We start from the raw sequence: 17,245 nt of genomic DNA, 5'->3' as shown, positions 1-17,245 counted from the left end.
GCAGGTCAGGCAGCATCCAGGGAACAGGAGAATCGACGTTTGAATCGACGTTTCGGGCATAAGCCTGAAGAAGGGCTTATGCCCAAAACGTCGATTCTCCTGTTCCCTGGATGCTGCCTGACCTGCTGCGCTTTTCCAGCAACACATTTCCAGCAACCACTACAGCGGACAGCTGAAACTGACAACCGGAAGCGGCAGGACAGACCACTATAAATACCGGAGGAAACATCAAAGAAGCGCTTCGCAGGAGACTCCCAAGCACTGATGATGTCGCCTAGCCAGGGGATGAAACGTTTGCAACAAAAACTTCCAGCTCGGCGAACAGAACCACAACAACGAGCACCCGAGCTACAAATCTTCGCACCAACTTTGATTAACAGTTATGGCCAAAATCTATCCAAGTCTTTGCAACTTCCAGTAAATTACAGTGTCCCAGAGATTAACTTTGATATATAGTGATGAAGTCAAAAGCAGGTCAAAGTGAGCAATCTCTAGAAATCTTCTGAAAACAATGAGGGAAAATCTTGCAATACATGGAACTACAGTAGGAGTGGTTGGTAAGGACATGGCAAAGGGAATGAGGTGCAGTGTGGTGTCGGAGGAATGGAATCTACACAGGCATTATTTAGATGACTTAAACATGGCAACTGGGCACAAAAAGGTCCCAGGAGGAGCCACGTATCACTCTGCGAGCAGCAGGAAATGTTTTTACGATTAAATCAGAAGCAGGAAGGGGCCAATGCCCACAACTCAATTGTATCAGGAAATCCATCCGACTCATTAACAAGCCACTTGACACCAATTATCTCTGAGCCTACCAGAATTTAGAGAATTCAGGGAATGAATGGCAGTCACAGAGCTCTCCTGTGCCTTTTGAGGCTGCATTGCAAACACCATCACATTTGTCAGCAGGCTACTGAGAGGGTCTCTCATTACTAGGCGCTCTGTTCACAAATGAAGAACCGGGTATTGGGAATCAAAGGAGTCACAGAAAGCCCACTCACCCCCATCATCTTTGCCTCCAATCCTTCTACGCTCTCACTCCTGTTATCCAATCCCACGGCCCCCCAGCTCACCCTCAATTACTCTCAAGCCCTGTGATTCAATGAAGTTCCATGGTGTCGTTTTAGTAGCATGACTGTCCTTTGCATTTGGTCGCACTGCAACCAATCACGAGCTGCAGGCTTCAGATTCACTGACAGCTCCAGAGTGAGATGGAATTTTGCCCCAGGTTCCTAAATCACATGCAAAACTTAATGCTGGTCATTATTTATTCAGGCTTATACCATGGACGTAATTGTAGTTTCCCTTCAGTTCTGCAACTGGTGGGTGGAAACCTCAATGATCTCAAAAAGTCCAGCCCATCATGTGCGCTTCTAAGGAACTAAAAATAAAAAAAACTGACATACATCTATAAAGCACTTCTCACAAATTCAAGACATCCCAAAGCATTTTACTGTCAATGAAATACAGTCACTGTCAGAAAACAGAAATAAGGCAGCCAATTTGTTCTAGCAAGGTTCCACAAAAAAAATGCATTAAGTTATCAAACAATTTGTTCTTGATGATGGTGAGACATGAACGTTCATCAGTACTTTAGAAAATATTCTGAAGAAACTGGTCAGTCATATTAATAAGATAAAAACAAAACATAAATACTAAATCAATTTAAAAAATGGAAATTAAGCAAATTAGTCATCATGCTGGTTAAAAAAAGTTGTATTAATTTTCTTATACTGATTTGCTGAAACTCTTTCCATTCGTTATTATAAAGCCCCGATTCTATGCAAAGGCTCAGTTCCCAAAAATTTCTATTATTTATATAAACAGAAACCATGGATACTGGAAACCTTAAATCAAAAAATGTGGAAATACTAACCAAGTTCTTAATTATATTTGTGTGCACAGAGACTCTACCCAAAATACTTAAATAAAGTTAAGATTAGATTAGATCCCCTACAGTGTGGAAACAGGCCATTTTGCCCAACAAATCCACACCGATCCTCCAAAGAGTTACCCACCTTGACCCATTTCCCTACCCTAAATTTACCCCTGACTAATGTACCTAACATTATGGGCAATTTAGCACAGCCAATTCACCTGACCTGCACATCGTTAGATTGGGGGAGGAAACCGGAGCAAACCCACGCAGACATGGGGAGAATATGCAAACTCCACACAGACAGTTGCCTGAGGCGGAAATCAAACCCGGGTCCCAGGTACTGTGAGGCAACAGTGCTAACCATTGAGAACTGAGACAGAAGATTTGCACATGACATCATGTAAGCCTTGTAAATTAATATCAGTTTGAAACGCATGAAACGTCTTTGTGCAGGATCATCAAATGACAAAAATTCCACAAAGGATGTAAATACCATTTTACCACACGTAACACAAAATGTCTTATTAAGATGCTGTTTTTATAACTATCATGTAAAGTTTCAGAAACTGTCAGCCATTTTGGCTGTGTGTGTACCTTGTATTTATTATTTTCTTTCAGCTTATTAATCTTCTCCATTTGTGCCAGGTAGCCATCTGAATTACAGCGTGATAGTGTCACTGCTTTCTTCTCATTTGGCCGAGTTTGCTCTAGTTCAGAGTCGCTGTCTCCCATGAGGCCAATAGGTGGCAGCACCAGGTGAGAAGCACCAGGGTGTGTGTGAAGCGGACGTGGTGTGCCCTCATAAATATGCTCCATTTGCTGAATGAGGCGTGTGCTCGGAGACTGAACAAAATGATAAGGGGGTAGAAAGGAAAGCGGTGGAAACCTAGATAAAAAAAACAAACAGGAAAGGTGATTAAATAATTTTTATTGAATTAACTATTGCCTGTAACATATTTTAAAAGGCAGAAATACGGAATAATCATTTACAATAGGTCAGGGAAATGGTTCTAGCACTTAGCTTTTAGCTACTGAAAAACAACGAACATGTTCTTACAACCCTAGTGGGATCAGTGCACTAGAAGTCAAACCCCACTATTGCATGAGTTGTCATCAAAGTGAAATACGACCAATTTAATCTCTCAGATGGTTAATGCTTGACTGTGACTTCCATCTAAGATAAAAGAAATTCACACCAGGTTTCATTAATGAACAAGAAAATCAAAATTTTATTGTAACAAGCTTATCCTCTGACAAGTGGCAAAAATGGATTATTAATAACTAATGTGAAGTTAAGCAATACTTTCTTTAAATCTAATCATTCACACGTAGAATGGGCACTCAGATGGGAGAAGCAGTCCTTTTAGAAATAGCTGAGATAAAATAAGGCACAAAGTCTGTGGATCAGAGTCCACTCAAAAAAGGGAAACAATGACTTTTCTCACAGTTTTAAAAAAATATTTTTACAATTATATATTGTTGACTGTTGCAATTGTCAATTTGATAGTGGAGAAGTTGGACTTAGGTCTTGGCTTGAAGTAGATGTTTACCTCATTTTTAAAATCTTCGAGTGTGTTTTTTTTTCATTTAAAGTTAGAGAAAGACAGAATGATCTGGTTTGCTTAGGAGCTATTTGGAGACCTGTGCCCCAATTGCTCCTTAGGTCTGCACAGACCTAAGGATAGGTTTGTGCAGATACACAAACCAATGCAAATCCACTGATGAGCAACTACTTTTATCTTTCACCTGATACCATTGTGTCTCACAATAATTACTGAAATTCAGCTTGTTAAAAACATACAGGTCTTTGTCAATCCAACAAGCATATTTGAGTTATCAATACAATGAGGCAGATTTCCACTGGCCAGGCAGTTTTATTCCAGCGTAGGTAGGAGTTGTGCTTGGAAGCCCTGCAGAATCCCAATTGTAGCACACTCCAAATGAATTGCCAGGGAAATTGAATTTTCATCTGGGGAATTCCTTTATACCTGGAACCCTCCAAAATTCTCCATTAAAAACTTGAGACTTCAGATAGCTTTGATGAAATTAAGTAAAATAGTTACTCAGGAACAGACACTAAAATATACAGTCTAATTCCAAATCATGTCTAATTCCTGAGTAACTATTAAACTGACATCATTCTTACCTCACATATTCCAAACTACACTTCCCATAGAACACTAACACCTTACAGACTCTGACCCAACACCCCTTCCTCCAAGGAGCTGACACATCTTTGGAGGCCTAACCCTGGAGAACTAACATTCCCTGCTCATCAACCTAATATCCTGTGCCATTGCCAGACATGACAACTGATGCCTCCCCAACTGCAGCACCACTAGCCCTGTTCCTGCCAAAACAACTGTTGAACATAACCCAATCTCTGAACCCACCTACCACCGCTGAACCCAATCCCTACATCCCCCCATCCTGTTGCTACTGGACATGACCCGTGTCACCAGACCCAATGACCCATTCCCCACTAGACTGTACCCTTCTTCATCCCGACAGGATCTTCCCCTTGGTCGCAGCCAGACTCCAACCCCACCCCATCCCAAATCAACTCCCACTCTTCCTGCCCTCCTTAAACTCTTAAGTGGCTTCTTTGGCACTTACACCCTGGAACCCTAATCACTTGGTGCTGTATACTTTTCCTGAAGAAGAGGTACACCCTAATCGTCGACTTCTCCACTCTTGATGCTGCTTGGCTTGCTGTGTTCTTCCAGCCTCCTGACTGTCTACCTTGGATTCCATCATTTGCAGGTTTTTTTTGTCTCTTTCCCTTCCCACTGCATCTGACCAACCTGACACCCTAGCCTCACCACAGCTGGCAGCCTATTACTGGCACCCCTTCCAAGCTGACCTCCTATTCACTTGACACTCTAGCCAGCCTGCATCCAACTTAGCTGGCACCCTAGTCAATGAGCATCCTACTTACCTGTCACCTTAACCTCCTAGAGTCCTAACATCACACTTACCTGATGTACTGTTCATTTGACAGCAGCTGTTAAAATAGATGCCAGTACCTTTAGGTTTCAGAACACAGCACTGAACTGCTCTAAAAAAGGGACATGGTTTGTATAATCTCACAGTCCTCAGAAAAAATGGCCCAGTAACTGGTTCATTCTCTGCAATAAGGCAGTTCAACTTCAATTTTTCCGGTCTATATTTTCAAATAAAATATGTCACAAAATAGTCCGTATAAATAAGGTTGAATTTTCGTCGTTTCACAATCATACTGAACAAATCTGAGTCTGAGACAGATTTTTTTTTCTGGCTGCAACAGAAGCACAAAGGCTGGAACCAGTTACAGTTGATTCTGAAATAATGCGATAGTTCTATTCTCACGCGATCTTATGTTATGAGAAAATCGTGCAATAGCCATGCCATTTAAACTAATGGGGCTGGAATCACCAATACAGGTAAGGAAAGTTTGCATTCTACAAATAACAGTCTAAACTATTTAATCACGTTAAAGCCAATTTGCTTTGAAGAAAAACACATTAAAGCAGAACCGACTATATGCTAATTAGTGTCGAACAGCATTCTCAAATTATCAACGTGCATATATTTGGTTCACAAGGTTTTGTCAGTCTCAAATTGGAGGAGAATTAGCATTTATTGTTAAATTTGGTTTTGATTGTCAGTGTTATGTAAAACATTATACCAACCAATATCAAAAATGGAAAAAGAAACGCAAAAACAAAAATTGCTGAAAAAACTTTGCAAGTCTGACACCATTGGTGGAGAGAAAGCAGAATTGACATTTCATGTCCAGTGACCCTTACTTTCTTACTTAACCAAAAACATTAACTCTACCACCACAGATACTGCCACACAGGCTGAATTTTTCCAGCAAATTTTGTTTTTGTTCCTGATTTCCAGCAGTTCTTGAGGTTGTTTTTTTGACATCTATTGAATTCTTTTCTTGCATTTTGCCTAGTTTTGCCTAGTTAGACATCAGAACTTGCTAACCTTTTTAATAGTCATCTTTAGGAATGGTGATCTACCCATGGGAGCCATTTTGGCCACAATAATCAACAAAATGTGGTTTTTGTACATGTCAAAAATTTGACTTTGCTATAATTGTCAAATTAATAAAAAATGTTTTAAGTTGTTTTGGTCTATAAATACTAGAACAGTGTTTAATATACTGCACTTCAACCCTAGTCATGGTCTCCTGTGAGACTATTTTGCGTGTAGCAAGTGGATTTCTCCAAGTAAGTCATTAGTAACTTTCAGGAACATCATCACTACAAAGATAGCCTGCAAAAGAAAAACAGCTCTTAATCATAGAGGATAAAACCAGATAACATAAATTGATTAGACAACCGCAAAGTTGGCCAATTCTATAATTAAAAAAACCCATCAAACTTGATCTTGAAAAAATATCAATTCCCCAATCCCTTTTAGCTAAAGGGACAAACGATTGTTACATCAAAGGGTCTAACATTTTTACGGATAACTTGCAAATAACAATCTCCCATATTAATTTGGAGAAATGCTGCATGAATCCAATATCATACAGATTTTACAATGAGTTTGAAAGACAAGAATTAGTTGTTCAATTAGCACCACTAGCTGGCCTATCAGTAAATGACTCTTATAATGTTTGGATATATCAACATGCTTTTCAAATCTACTGCTGAACAGTAATCATCTGCCAGTTAAAAACTGATTGCCAACAACTTGTTTTAAATAGTCGTAATTGCTTGTAGTAAAACAGATGTAGCTGCAGTAGTGATTGCATAATTGTTTTATGTTAGCTTCTTCAAATATTTTTGTTACAATTATACATAACATTTGGAAAATACTATTAAGTATTAGTGAAAATGAGAGAACGCAGTTTGAGTAAACATGACTTAGTTAACTTATACAATGAAGTACTTTTTAAAAAATGGAAATTAAATGACAAAAAAAAATTTTTATACAGAGAACAAGAACAGTGCAACGCAATAGCAGTATCTTATCTAGCAAGAATTGAGATAATTTTTCAGAAACCAAACAACCATTCAATAAACAGTGATATATTAAAACCTCAAATAATCATTGTCAAATAAGATGTCAACTAAAGTGTAAAAGGTTTACTTATTTCTTTCAGGACTTCTCTCTCGTCATAAATATAAATAACCAATAACAATGAACCAGTGATGGTGCTGCCTTTAGGAATGAGAAATTTGTCTCAGTGCTAATAGTTCAGTAGTTGTTAGTGGAACGATCCAAGCCCTGCCATCTTCATTAACACCTTGCTGCTGATCATCCATCCATTAAGTGTCATAAATGTCTCAAAGTCCCCTCAGTGATATCTAATGTAATTCGACATATTTGAAAATAACAACAGCTGGCTCTTATGTTGCACATGAAATATTCCCATTACCTCTTTGCTAATGTGCTAGGAGCAGGGGTAGGGAGGAAAGAACAAATAAAATCTAATGCAATCTTCAGGTTCTGCAGTTTTCAAAAAGCATGAGATACCGCTGGATAAGCCTGGAGAAAAGGGTGTGATACTTTGTTCTGAAGATTTGTGCTCCAGAATTAACTGTGTCCTTTGACCAACTGTTCAGCTAGTGGTGCTGATTGTCAAAATCGATGGATGACAGCTTCAACACAGGCATTTCTAGAATAATTTGCAAATTTCTTCAGCTACATGCTTTCCACAAAAAGCAGAACACATCCAATTCAGCCAAGTACTAATGCATTAGCTTGCTCCCAATCATTAGCAAAGTGATGGCAAGTGTCACCAACAATGCTATCAGATAGCATTCACTCACCAATGTTCATTTTAGGTTCTTCTGAGGTCACTTAACTCGAAATGTGGCATCAAGGTGTCCTAGAAAAACTAAATGAAACTTTCTACTTTTTGGAGCCATACCTCGCTGGAGGGTGGACGACCTTCACTTGAATGCAAGGATTATAGGTAAGAGCATGAATTCACACGTGGAATTGTATTGTTGGTATCATCACAAGAGACATGTTTGAAGGAGGGGCAGGACTGGCAATTCAACATTCCCAGGGTATGCATCTTCAGCTAGGACAGGGGTGTAAAAGAGGTGGTGTCACATTGTTAATTAAGAAGCCTGTTACTGCAGTAAGGAGGGACTGTATTCTGGGAGAGTCTTCAGCTGAGGCTTTGTAAGCAGAGTTTAGGAATAAAAAGGGGGCAGTCACACTGTTAGGAGTCTACTATAGACTGCGAAACAGGCTGCAGACAACAGACAAGCAGATATATTGACAACTCACTGAGGTGTGTTAAAACAATAATAGGATTATATGAGGGGATTTCAACTCACCCAAAATTAACTGAGATAGTCATAGCATAAACAGTTTAGAGGGCACAGATTTCTTGAAATGTATACAGGACAGCTTTTTGTATCAGCATGTAGTACGTCCAACAAGTGACAGTGCATTGCTGGACCTAATTCTGGGCAATGAAGCTGGACAGGTGCTCATGGTGGTAGTGTGAGATCATTTTAGTGATAGTAACCACAAAAGTATATTTTAAGTTTGTTATAGAAAAGAAAAAAGATGGCCTGTGATAAAAGGTTTTTGTAATGGGGGAAGGCAGGATCTGGCCAAAGCAGACTGGGATCAGTTACTACTGGGCAAGCCTCCAACAGTATAGTTGAGGAGGTGGTCCAAAATGGAACTGGCAAGTGTGCGGGCATAGCATATTTCTTTTAGGGGGAAATGTTGCAGCAATAAGCCAAGAGAAGCCTGGAATTCTAGGAATATTCAGGCAGGATATGAAGGAAAAGGCAGAATTTTAATTAATTCACCACCTTAAATCTTTTTTCTCTTCACTGAAGGTGCACAATGACAGCACTGTATACTATACTGTAGCACCATGACAAAATATCCAAGGCTCCTTCAACAGCTCGTTCCAAATCCATGAAGGATACTAACTAGATGAACAAAGGGAGCATACACACTGGAACACTAGGAATTGTAAGTTCCTCTCCAAGTTACGTGCTAGCCTGATCAGCAACTTGAGGCTGGATTTTCTGGGGAATGATAATCACACAAAGATTGCCATCCCATCTGTTCTTTTTTAACAAAAGGAATTAATCAGGGGTCCTTCAAAAATGTACAGTCATACTTCCATTCTGACAGTTCTCTTGTGGTGCAGAAGTGTCAGGGTAAAGCAAACCACACCTTTTTAAAACAGTCAACTGCCATACTCTGAATTTTGAAAGTTTGATCGGCAAATTTGATAGCAGCTGTCAAAGAACAAGTACAAAAGATAAGTGTGATGTTTGTGTGCAGCATGATTAGGGTGCCAGATTGGCTTGGGTACAGGGTACCATGCAGGCAGAATGTCAAATGATAAGATATAAGGTGTCAAGTGTCAGATGCAAGGTGGCAAGGGGAGGGTCATGTCATCTGGAATGGGAAATGGAGGGAGCAGGTCCAGTTGCGGGGGAAGGGGTGTTAGTACAGTGTGGGAAGAGGGGTTGTTGGCTCAGGAGTGTAAGCGATCTGATATGTACATGCGGTTCTTTGTGTTGTATGGGGTCAGTTGAATGACTCAGAAGTCATTCCATAAATTTAATTGTCTAGCTTCTCCTAAGTAACTGTTTACATCATTTTGTTTGAATCCTCTGAATTTTCGAATTTAAGTGGAAACGTTTGAAGAGTTCCAGGCATAGGGAAATTGCCCAGTGGAATCTTCAATTTCTTAAGAATCTGTTACAATGCGGATTCTGTAGGATCCCTATGCATTACTCTCTTCCACAATTGCAAAAAAAAACTGTTTGACCAATGGAAAATCTCGACTTCTATTTCCATTCTCTCACTGTCACTGTATTAAAAATTTTGAAGTCTCTCCATAATCACACTGTGGGTGAACTTGTGCATCTCGATCACAGTGCTTCAGGAAGGTTGTTGACCACAACTTTTACAGTATCACGAAGGGATTGGCAGAAAATGCTAACCTTGGTAATGATACCCGTGTTCCAAAGGCAATTAAAAAGGTTACTGCCATCCAGTTAATTGGATGGCAAGCAAGCCCACCCTCTGTCATTAATTGGTTGCTTCAAATAAAATCACCATTGAGTGACTGTTTCCAACACAGTATGGAGTCAGGACTCCTATTTGACTCAGTGTCAGTGTCCCAACCCAAAATGTAACACTTTACTCATTTTTCCTTGATACTAAAGGATCATGTGTGATTGAAAAAAGTGAGTAAATTTTATATCGTAAATCAAAGTGTCCTTTGGGTAAAAGCAATGTATTTTTTAATAAGGATCTCTTGCCATAATTGACCTTCCTTTAAGCAAATTTTCACTAATTGTAAATAACACAGAGAAAAATGATTGTGACATTGCTATACAGTTATTGCTTCTTGATTACCTTGAATTCCCATATTCTTTTTCAAACTGACTGTGATCCTCTTTTGTCATTTTTTCTTGATTCATGGAATAGGATTGAGAATTTCCAGCAGCAATATCTGTCCTTTGTAGATGAGAGTAACTGCAAAGACCTGGTGCTAGTGTTCTAGCAGAAACACCTTGATGATAGTTAGGATTGAGCATCTGGCCATGTTCAGTTTTCCCACACTGCATATAGAAAGGGGACTGCATGTTACACAGAAGTTGATGGTGGGCATTTTCTGGTACATACAAAGTTTTTAAAAAATGGGATGCATTACTGCTGAGCTGGTTTGGAAAATGAGAGATCCTTGATTCAGGATTCTTCTGATGCTCCTGAAAACACGGAACAGGATTTTGAGATGTATTATAAACATTGTGATCTCTGCAAATGGAAGCATCTTGATTCATCGGATGATGTGCCGGGACCAACTTAACAGTGGTCTGCGTATTGCCACCAGATGACAATGTATTTAAGTTGATATTCAGATTCACTGTTGGATGAGAATTCGGAACAAAGGCAGGACCAATTTGATTGACAGATGATGAAGTAAATGTTCGGTCAGTGCTTGGAGTCAACAAGACATGGCTGTCATCTCTCTGAATTACTAGCAACTCAGATGCATTTTTATGCTGATGGACTATGCTTTCAAAGTGATGTGGTTGGTCCTCAGAGACCTTGGATTTCTGCATCTGCTGTTTACTGGAAGGTTTATCAGGAGGTTTTGAGGATCTCTCTCTCAACACAGTGGTCAATCCTTTTTTCCGAGCAGATAGTTGTTTTGCTTTCTGGTTCTGCATTTTAAAAATTAACATAATTACACAGTGTATTAATACATAAGTATCATGGGTGATTTTTAACTGCCTGAAACATTATGACTTGCAATTGTCATAAAAGTGGTATCGGGGCCTCAACAGCCTGATCTACCTAATATAAGTTACAGACAGAATTGTAACTGAGGGAACCTGTACACACATGTAAACCATGTTATACCAATAAAGGTATGAATGGCTGAATGGCTCTCTTTTGTGTACTGATGTCTGCTATTTTAGAGAGATGGCAAGTACATCTGCAATCAGGGTCTTCCAAGTGGTGAGCTTCTGCTTTCAGTACTATCATTGTGCACTGCAATTGAGAGGAGGATCAGCACCTTTCCACTAAAAGGGACTATTTAACAAGAAATTGTAATTTTATTTGATTTCAATAGGATTGTTTTGTTGCACAAGAAATATGGGATGATTAAAAAAAACATCCCTGTGTTGTCTTTTGCTGAAGAACAAAAAGTGAGAAAAGGGAAGGATTAATTCCTATCACAGACAACATCCTGTTGATCCCCAGCCTGTGTTGAATGCAGGCTCACACCTTCTGACTCCCCAATGTCTGTCCATTATCTACAAGGCACAAGTCAAGAATACTCGTCACTTGCCTGGTTGAGTGCAGCTCCAATAAACACTCAGGAGGTTTGACACCATCCAGGACAAAGCAGACCATCTTGGTAAGTCAGGAGAATCCATACTCTCAACAAACAGTATTTCAATTCCATCTCAAACATCAAAAACTGTAAGTACAACAAACTTTTATCTACCCACCTCCATAACCAGCGCTCCTCGAACATTCCAGAAGATTCCCCTGGCCTCGGAAACACCATTAGCCATGCGGCTGATGCAGCTACCACCCCCACGCTGATTGATGATGTCACTTCTGCCCCCATCATGGCCACTCCCACAGCCACTTCCGGCCCTCACATCATCGCCGATGCCACACCCTCAGTGACTTCCCCCACCCCTACTGCCGTGTCTGCCACCACGTCCGACCCTACCAGCGCCACTCACCTGCATTCTGCTGACACGCCCCCCACAGACCCCACTGTCACTATCCCCACCCCCCAGAACCCCAAGGGGAACACTACCCCTGCTCATGTCACTTGGTGAGTGTTTCATAAATAAAGTATCACAGAGTCCTTTCAGTGTGAAAACAGGCCGTTCAGCCCATAAACCCTCTGAAGAGTATCCGACCCAGGCTCATTCCCTAGCCTGTCCCTTTAACCCTGCATTTCCCAAGGCCCTGCATTTCCCACCTTTGGATGTGGGAGAAAACAAGAGCACCCGAAGGAATGCCATGCAGACACAGGGAGAATGTATAAATTCCACAGACAGTTACCTGACGCTGGAATTAAATCCAGGTCCCTGCGAGGCATCAGCGTTAACCACTGAGGCCACCGTGCCACCCTGATGCCGTTAAAACAATGAAAATGCAATGTAAAATGTGGAAAAGAATAAGAAGATAACAAAACACTACAAATGCTGTAAACCTGCAACAAAGCCAAAAAATGCTGGAGAAGCTCAGGAGGTCTGGCAGCATCCATGGACAGAGAAACAGAGTTAATATTTTGAGTCATGTAAGACTGATTTCTGAAGAAGAGTCATTGTGGACTCAAACCATTAACTCTGTTTTCTCTTGGCAGAATCGAGAGTGTGGTGCTGGAAATGCACAGCAGATCAGGCAGCATTGGAGGAGCAGAAAAATCAACGTTTCGGGCAAACGTCCTTCATCAGGAATGAATCGCTGATGAAGGACTCATTCCTGATGAAGGGCTTTTGCCTGAAACATTGATTTACCTGCACCTGAGATGCTGCCTGACCTACTGTGGTTTTCCAGCACCACTCTCCAGCATCTGCTGTCCTCGATTTCACCTTTCTCTTGGCAAATGCTGCTGGAACTGCTGTGTTCTCTGTGGTTAGGTGGTAAACTGAATAAGGGGTGGTGGAGATGCAATGACTATTTGTTCAAGGACTGAATTTTCAGTGAAGGATTGGTATGTTGGAATACTAAGCAGAGTACAGTACTTTCTAACTTACATCAATAAGTTGGATGTGGAAGCTGAATGCACAAGGTCAAAGTGGCTGAAACATTACACTCTGGTGAGATGAGCCAGAGAAAGGAAACACAGCTCTCCAAAAGATTTAGATAAATTCTGTGAGCAAATGGAAAAATGGCATTGATGGATGTGAAAGGCACTACAGTTGGAAACAAAAACTTCACAAGACATTCAACCTGTGATACAGAGCCAATTAAAATTGAGTATGTAAGAAAGCTGGGAGGGTCTAACTTGGCAATATTTAGTATGTCAAGTCTACAGGATAACGTCTAAATAGTTCAGTGCATATTTACAGCAATTACACAAAGACTCCACTATATATCGCTGATATATAACAAACAGGACTTAACAACCTTTAGCAACCAGGCTTCCTAATCAGAGGATCCTACTCTAATCATGTTATTCACGACAGAAAAGCCAAGATTTGTAAATTCAGTTTAAGTAACTGAATGAATAATAGAATTCCTTATATTCAGTAATCCTAGCTTCCACACAGACTGCAATCAAGATTCTCTCTAAGGTTCATTGCCCCTGTAGGTTCATATTTTGCTCATTTGCTAATCAAAGATTTTCTATTATGCACGTTTTTGCTGTTGCACAAAAGCCACAGGACATGTTCCATCCAGGATCAGGTGCAATTTATCCAATCTGCCGGTATATAAAAACATGATGTAAATCCACAGAGAAATGCAATTTTTTGATGCACAGAATGTCTTATTCATTTCAATCAATCACCAGCTGTCTAATGTACCCCACACAAATTGTGAATGCATCAGCTCTCCCCTGATCAAATCAACGTTTCCACAGAGAAATCTTGGAAACCCACCACATTGGAGTGAAAATAGGATTTAAAATGTATGTAGAACTGCTTCTCAGCAGAATGGGGCACTGGGTAGATTATTTGGTAGGTTTATCAACCCACCAGAAATAATGGGCAGAATTATCTACTGCTAAGTAAATATTTGGCAGTCAGACAAGTGAATCTCACTATCACTTGTGGGCAGCATGGCTTTTTTCACGTGATTACTTGTGTGAGTATGTAGACATGGGCAAGGAGCATGGTGAATTCTGTGGCAGGATGGGCAGAAGTTGATGTCTCCATTTTTAGCTCATGGGCTGAAGGTCTGGATGCCATATTTAAAGGGTACTGCACATGGCCTGCAGCCAGGAGCATGGGTCTGGCTATCATTCTGGAAGAGTTGACTCTTTCTCCCCTCTTTTGCAGCACTGAAGAATGATCCCCGCAATCCACTGTGAGCTCTCTTCCAGAGTGTCAGGAAAAGCCAGGAGGTCCCATTTCCTCAAGGATGGCATCAGGTCATCCTTTTGCCTCACCAAGGTTGCCTGGACAGAGGGCACAGTGAGAGTCAGTCCCCTTGGGTCTTCTCCAGCATCTGGGTCCAATGCTGCAAGGGGATGAATGATCTGCTGTGACAGGTCAAGGATACATGGCTCAGTTTAGTCTCTGCAATGTGACAATTAAATGACATTAAGAAGTGTACACATGTGAGCCAGGGGCCTGTTAGATACCAGTGTGGGTTGTAGGTTTCACTATCGGACAGAGCATTCAGGTTAAACTGGACGGTGTCACTTTATGCCATGAATGTTATATCAGATGCAGGGTGATGGAGGTCTCATTCACCTAATGGGGAGGGCTTGCTCATTGAGGGGTCCCATACCCATTAGGATGAGAACAAAGAACAGAACAGCATGGGAACAGGCCATTCGGCCCACCAAAACTATTGGATGGTCTTTGCTACTCTATCCCCACCCCCACCCTCCTCTAGCTTATCTCTTCACGCTTCAGGCTCTCTGCCTTTATTCCTGATGAAGGGCTTTTGCCCGAAATGTCGATTTCGAAGCTTTTCGGATGCTGCCTGAATTGCTGTGCTCTTCCAGCACCACTGATCCAGAATCTGGTTTCCAGCATCTGCAGTCATTGTTTTTACCATCTTGGTTAGTGTCATACCCATAAAGATCCACTCCCTTCACTACTGACCCTCAGTAACAGCATTGTATACTATCTACAAGATACACTGCAGAAACTCACCACAGATCCTCAGACAGCATCTTCAAAACCCATGGTCACTTCCATCTAAAAGGATAAGCGCAGCAGAGACATGGGAATATCACCAACTACAAGTTCCCCTCCAAGCCACATCCTGATTTGGAAATATATCGCTGTTCCTTCACTGTCTTTGTGTCAAACTCCTAGAAACTCTTCCCTCACGGCTTTGTGGATCAACCCATAGCAGGTTACTACAGCGGTTCAAGAATGCAGCTCATCATCAGCTTCTCAAGGGCAATTGAGACAGGTGAAAAATGTTGGCTAGCCAGCGATGCCCATATTACACAAATGAATAAAAAAAAGAACATTTGTGCCATGACCACAGTGGAAGGAACACAGTTGCATGAGGCCTAAAGACACCACTGTTTTGTTACCACTGTAAGATATACAGAACCCTTAATAATTTTGTTTTAGGATAGTATAGAACTGTTATGGAACTACCTGGCATAGCATTAATTTTATCTTTCAGGAAAGGCATAAATAATTTGAAGGAACTAAGATAAAGTAGAGATAAGATTGTGCTCATTGCATTTCTGAACTGAAATCAAGGAGTTTATCTGATGTCCTGGGTCAGCTTTGATCTTTGTAAGTTTTTGGACAGATCAGGAAGAGACCTTCAGCTAAAAGGAAAGCTGAGTGACAGACTGGGAGGGAGGTGAACATTCTCACATTCTCCTTACCTGTCCTGTATTAATTAGAAAGTTCAAACAAATAATTCACACAGGGTACATTACCAGGCTCAAGAAATAAATTATATTAACGTCCTTGGGGGATTCAAGATGGCAGTGATCTGAATAGATCAGCCTTGCTGAGCTTTGCACCCCAATCCAGGGTAGTAATAATTTTGCACCCCCACCGTAGTTTTGTATGGAAAAAAATATTGTTAAACGGTAATATAAGCGTTTAAATCCATTTTCGAGCATGCGAGAGTGATGAAGGGGAAACAAACGGCCAAGTCTCGACAGTTGGGACATTCGGAAACATCGGGTAGGCCTGAGACTGCAACTGGGGAAGCAGCTGCAGCTCCCTCTGCAGCCTGTGAAAGAAATGCATGCACAGCAAAACATCGTGGAGGAACTCAGAGCGATCAGACAGCTGATCCAGGAGATGAGGGAAGAGACTCGTAATCAACTGGAGCCCATCTCAGTCATGCTACAAAAGCACAAGAAGGAGTTGGAAGTGCTCAGGAAATGAGTTGAAGTGGTTGAGCAGCGGACCGTGGCGTCAGAGATTGAGGTCGAGTCCTCAGCGGGCCGGATCCAGGCCCTTGAGAAACAGGTTCAGGCCCTCGCTGAGCAAGTCAATGACCTGGAAAATAGAAGCTGGAGGAAAAATATCCGGGTCGTTGGCCTGCCAGAGGGAGTAGAAGGTGGGCAGCCAGCAAGTTTTTTTTGAAGACGAGTTGCCACAATCTTTTGGCTGGAATGCCGAGGCAGACCAGGTGAAGGTTGACGGAGCTCACTGGGTTGCAGTGTGCAGATCCGGTCAATGTCAGTGCCCTCACCCGGTTCTGATATGATTTCAATGTTACAGGGATAATCAGAGAGTCATGGAAACACCGAAAAGGTTGGGGAGAGATCCACAGGCCCTGACCTACCAGGGAACTAAGATAATGTTTTCCCAGGACTTTTCTGTGGCAGTGATCCATAAAAGAAAACTGTTTGATGAGGTTAAGAGAAGGTTAAAGGACCTCGGTATTCATTATTTGATGAGATATCCAGCAGTGCTTCATATGACTTATGAGGAGACTGTGCGGTCGTTTGATTCCTTGGAGCAAGCCAAAAACTGCTTGGACACTTTAAAATAATGTAGATGTATTTATGGACATGGACAATACTGTCTGTTTTTTTTGTCTTGTGTTTATTTCTTGTACTTTCACTCTTTTCCCAAACAAGTTGTTGTTGGTGGGTTTTTTTCTCTCTGGGCTGGAATGGAATTGATATTTTATAGGGAGTGGGCAGACTGCTCACTGTTTTTGCTATACCTTTGTGTTTACAATGTTCTCTGTTTGGTTTCTTCCATTGCTTGGGTTTGGGGTGCGGCTCGAGCT

At 41.2% G+C, this 17,245-nt stretch overlaps 1 protein-coding gene across 2 annotated transcripts in view; it reads right to left on the bottom strand.

The window, feature by feature from the left end:
- Nucleotides 1-17,245, bottom strand: part of jhy (junctional cadherin complex regulator) — a 98,263-nt gene that overhangs the window by 24,472 nt on the left and 56,546 nt on the right. For both annotated transcript variants that reach the window (XM_043676816.1, XM_043676817.1), the window contains exons 5-6: nucleotides 10,232-11,043; nucleotides 2,477-2,768 (exon numbers count right to left, since the gene is read on the bottom strand). In XM_043676816.1, coding sequence (XP_043532751.1) covers nucleotides 2,477-2,768; nucleotides 10,232-11,043 — 1,104 coding nt within the window. The remainder of the gene's footprint in view (nucleotides 1-2,476; nucleotides 2,769-10,231; nucleotides 11,044-17,245) is intronic.

This window comes from Chiloscyllium plagiosum, chromosome 35 (genome assembly GCF_004010195.1).
Source record: "Chiloscyllium plagiosum isolate BGI_BamShark_2017 chromosome 35, ASM401019v2, whole genome shotgun sequence".
Taxonomy (NCBI): Eukaryota; Metazoa; Chordata; class Chondrichthyes; order Orectolobiformes; family Hemiscylliidae; genus Chiloscyllium; species Chiloscyllium plagiosum.
This window is presented reverse-complemented; position numbering and strand designations above follow the sequence as displayed.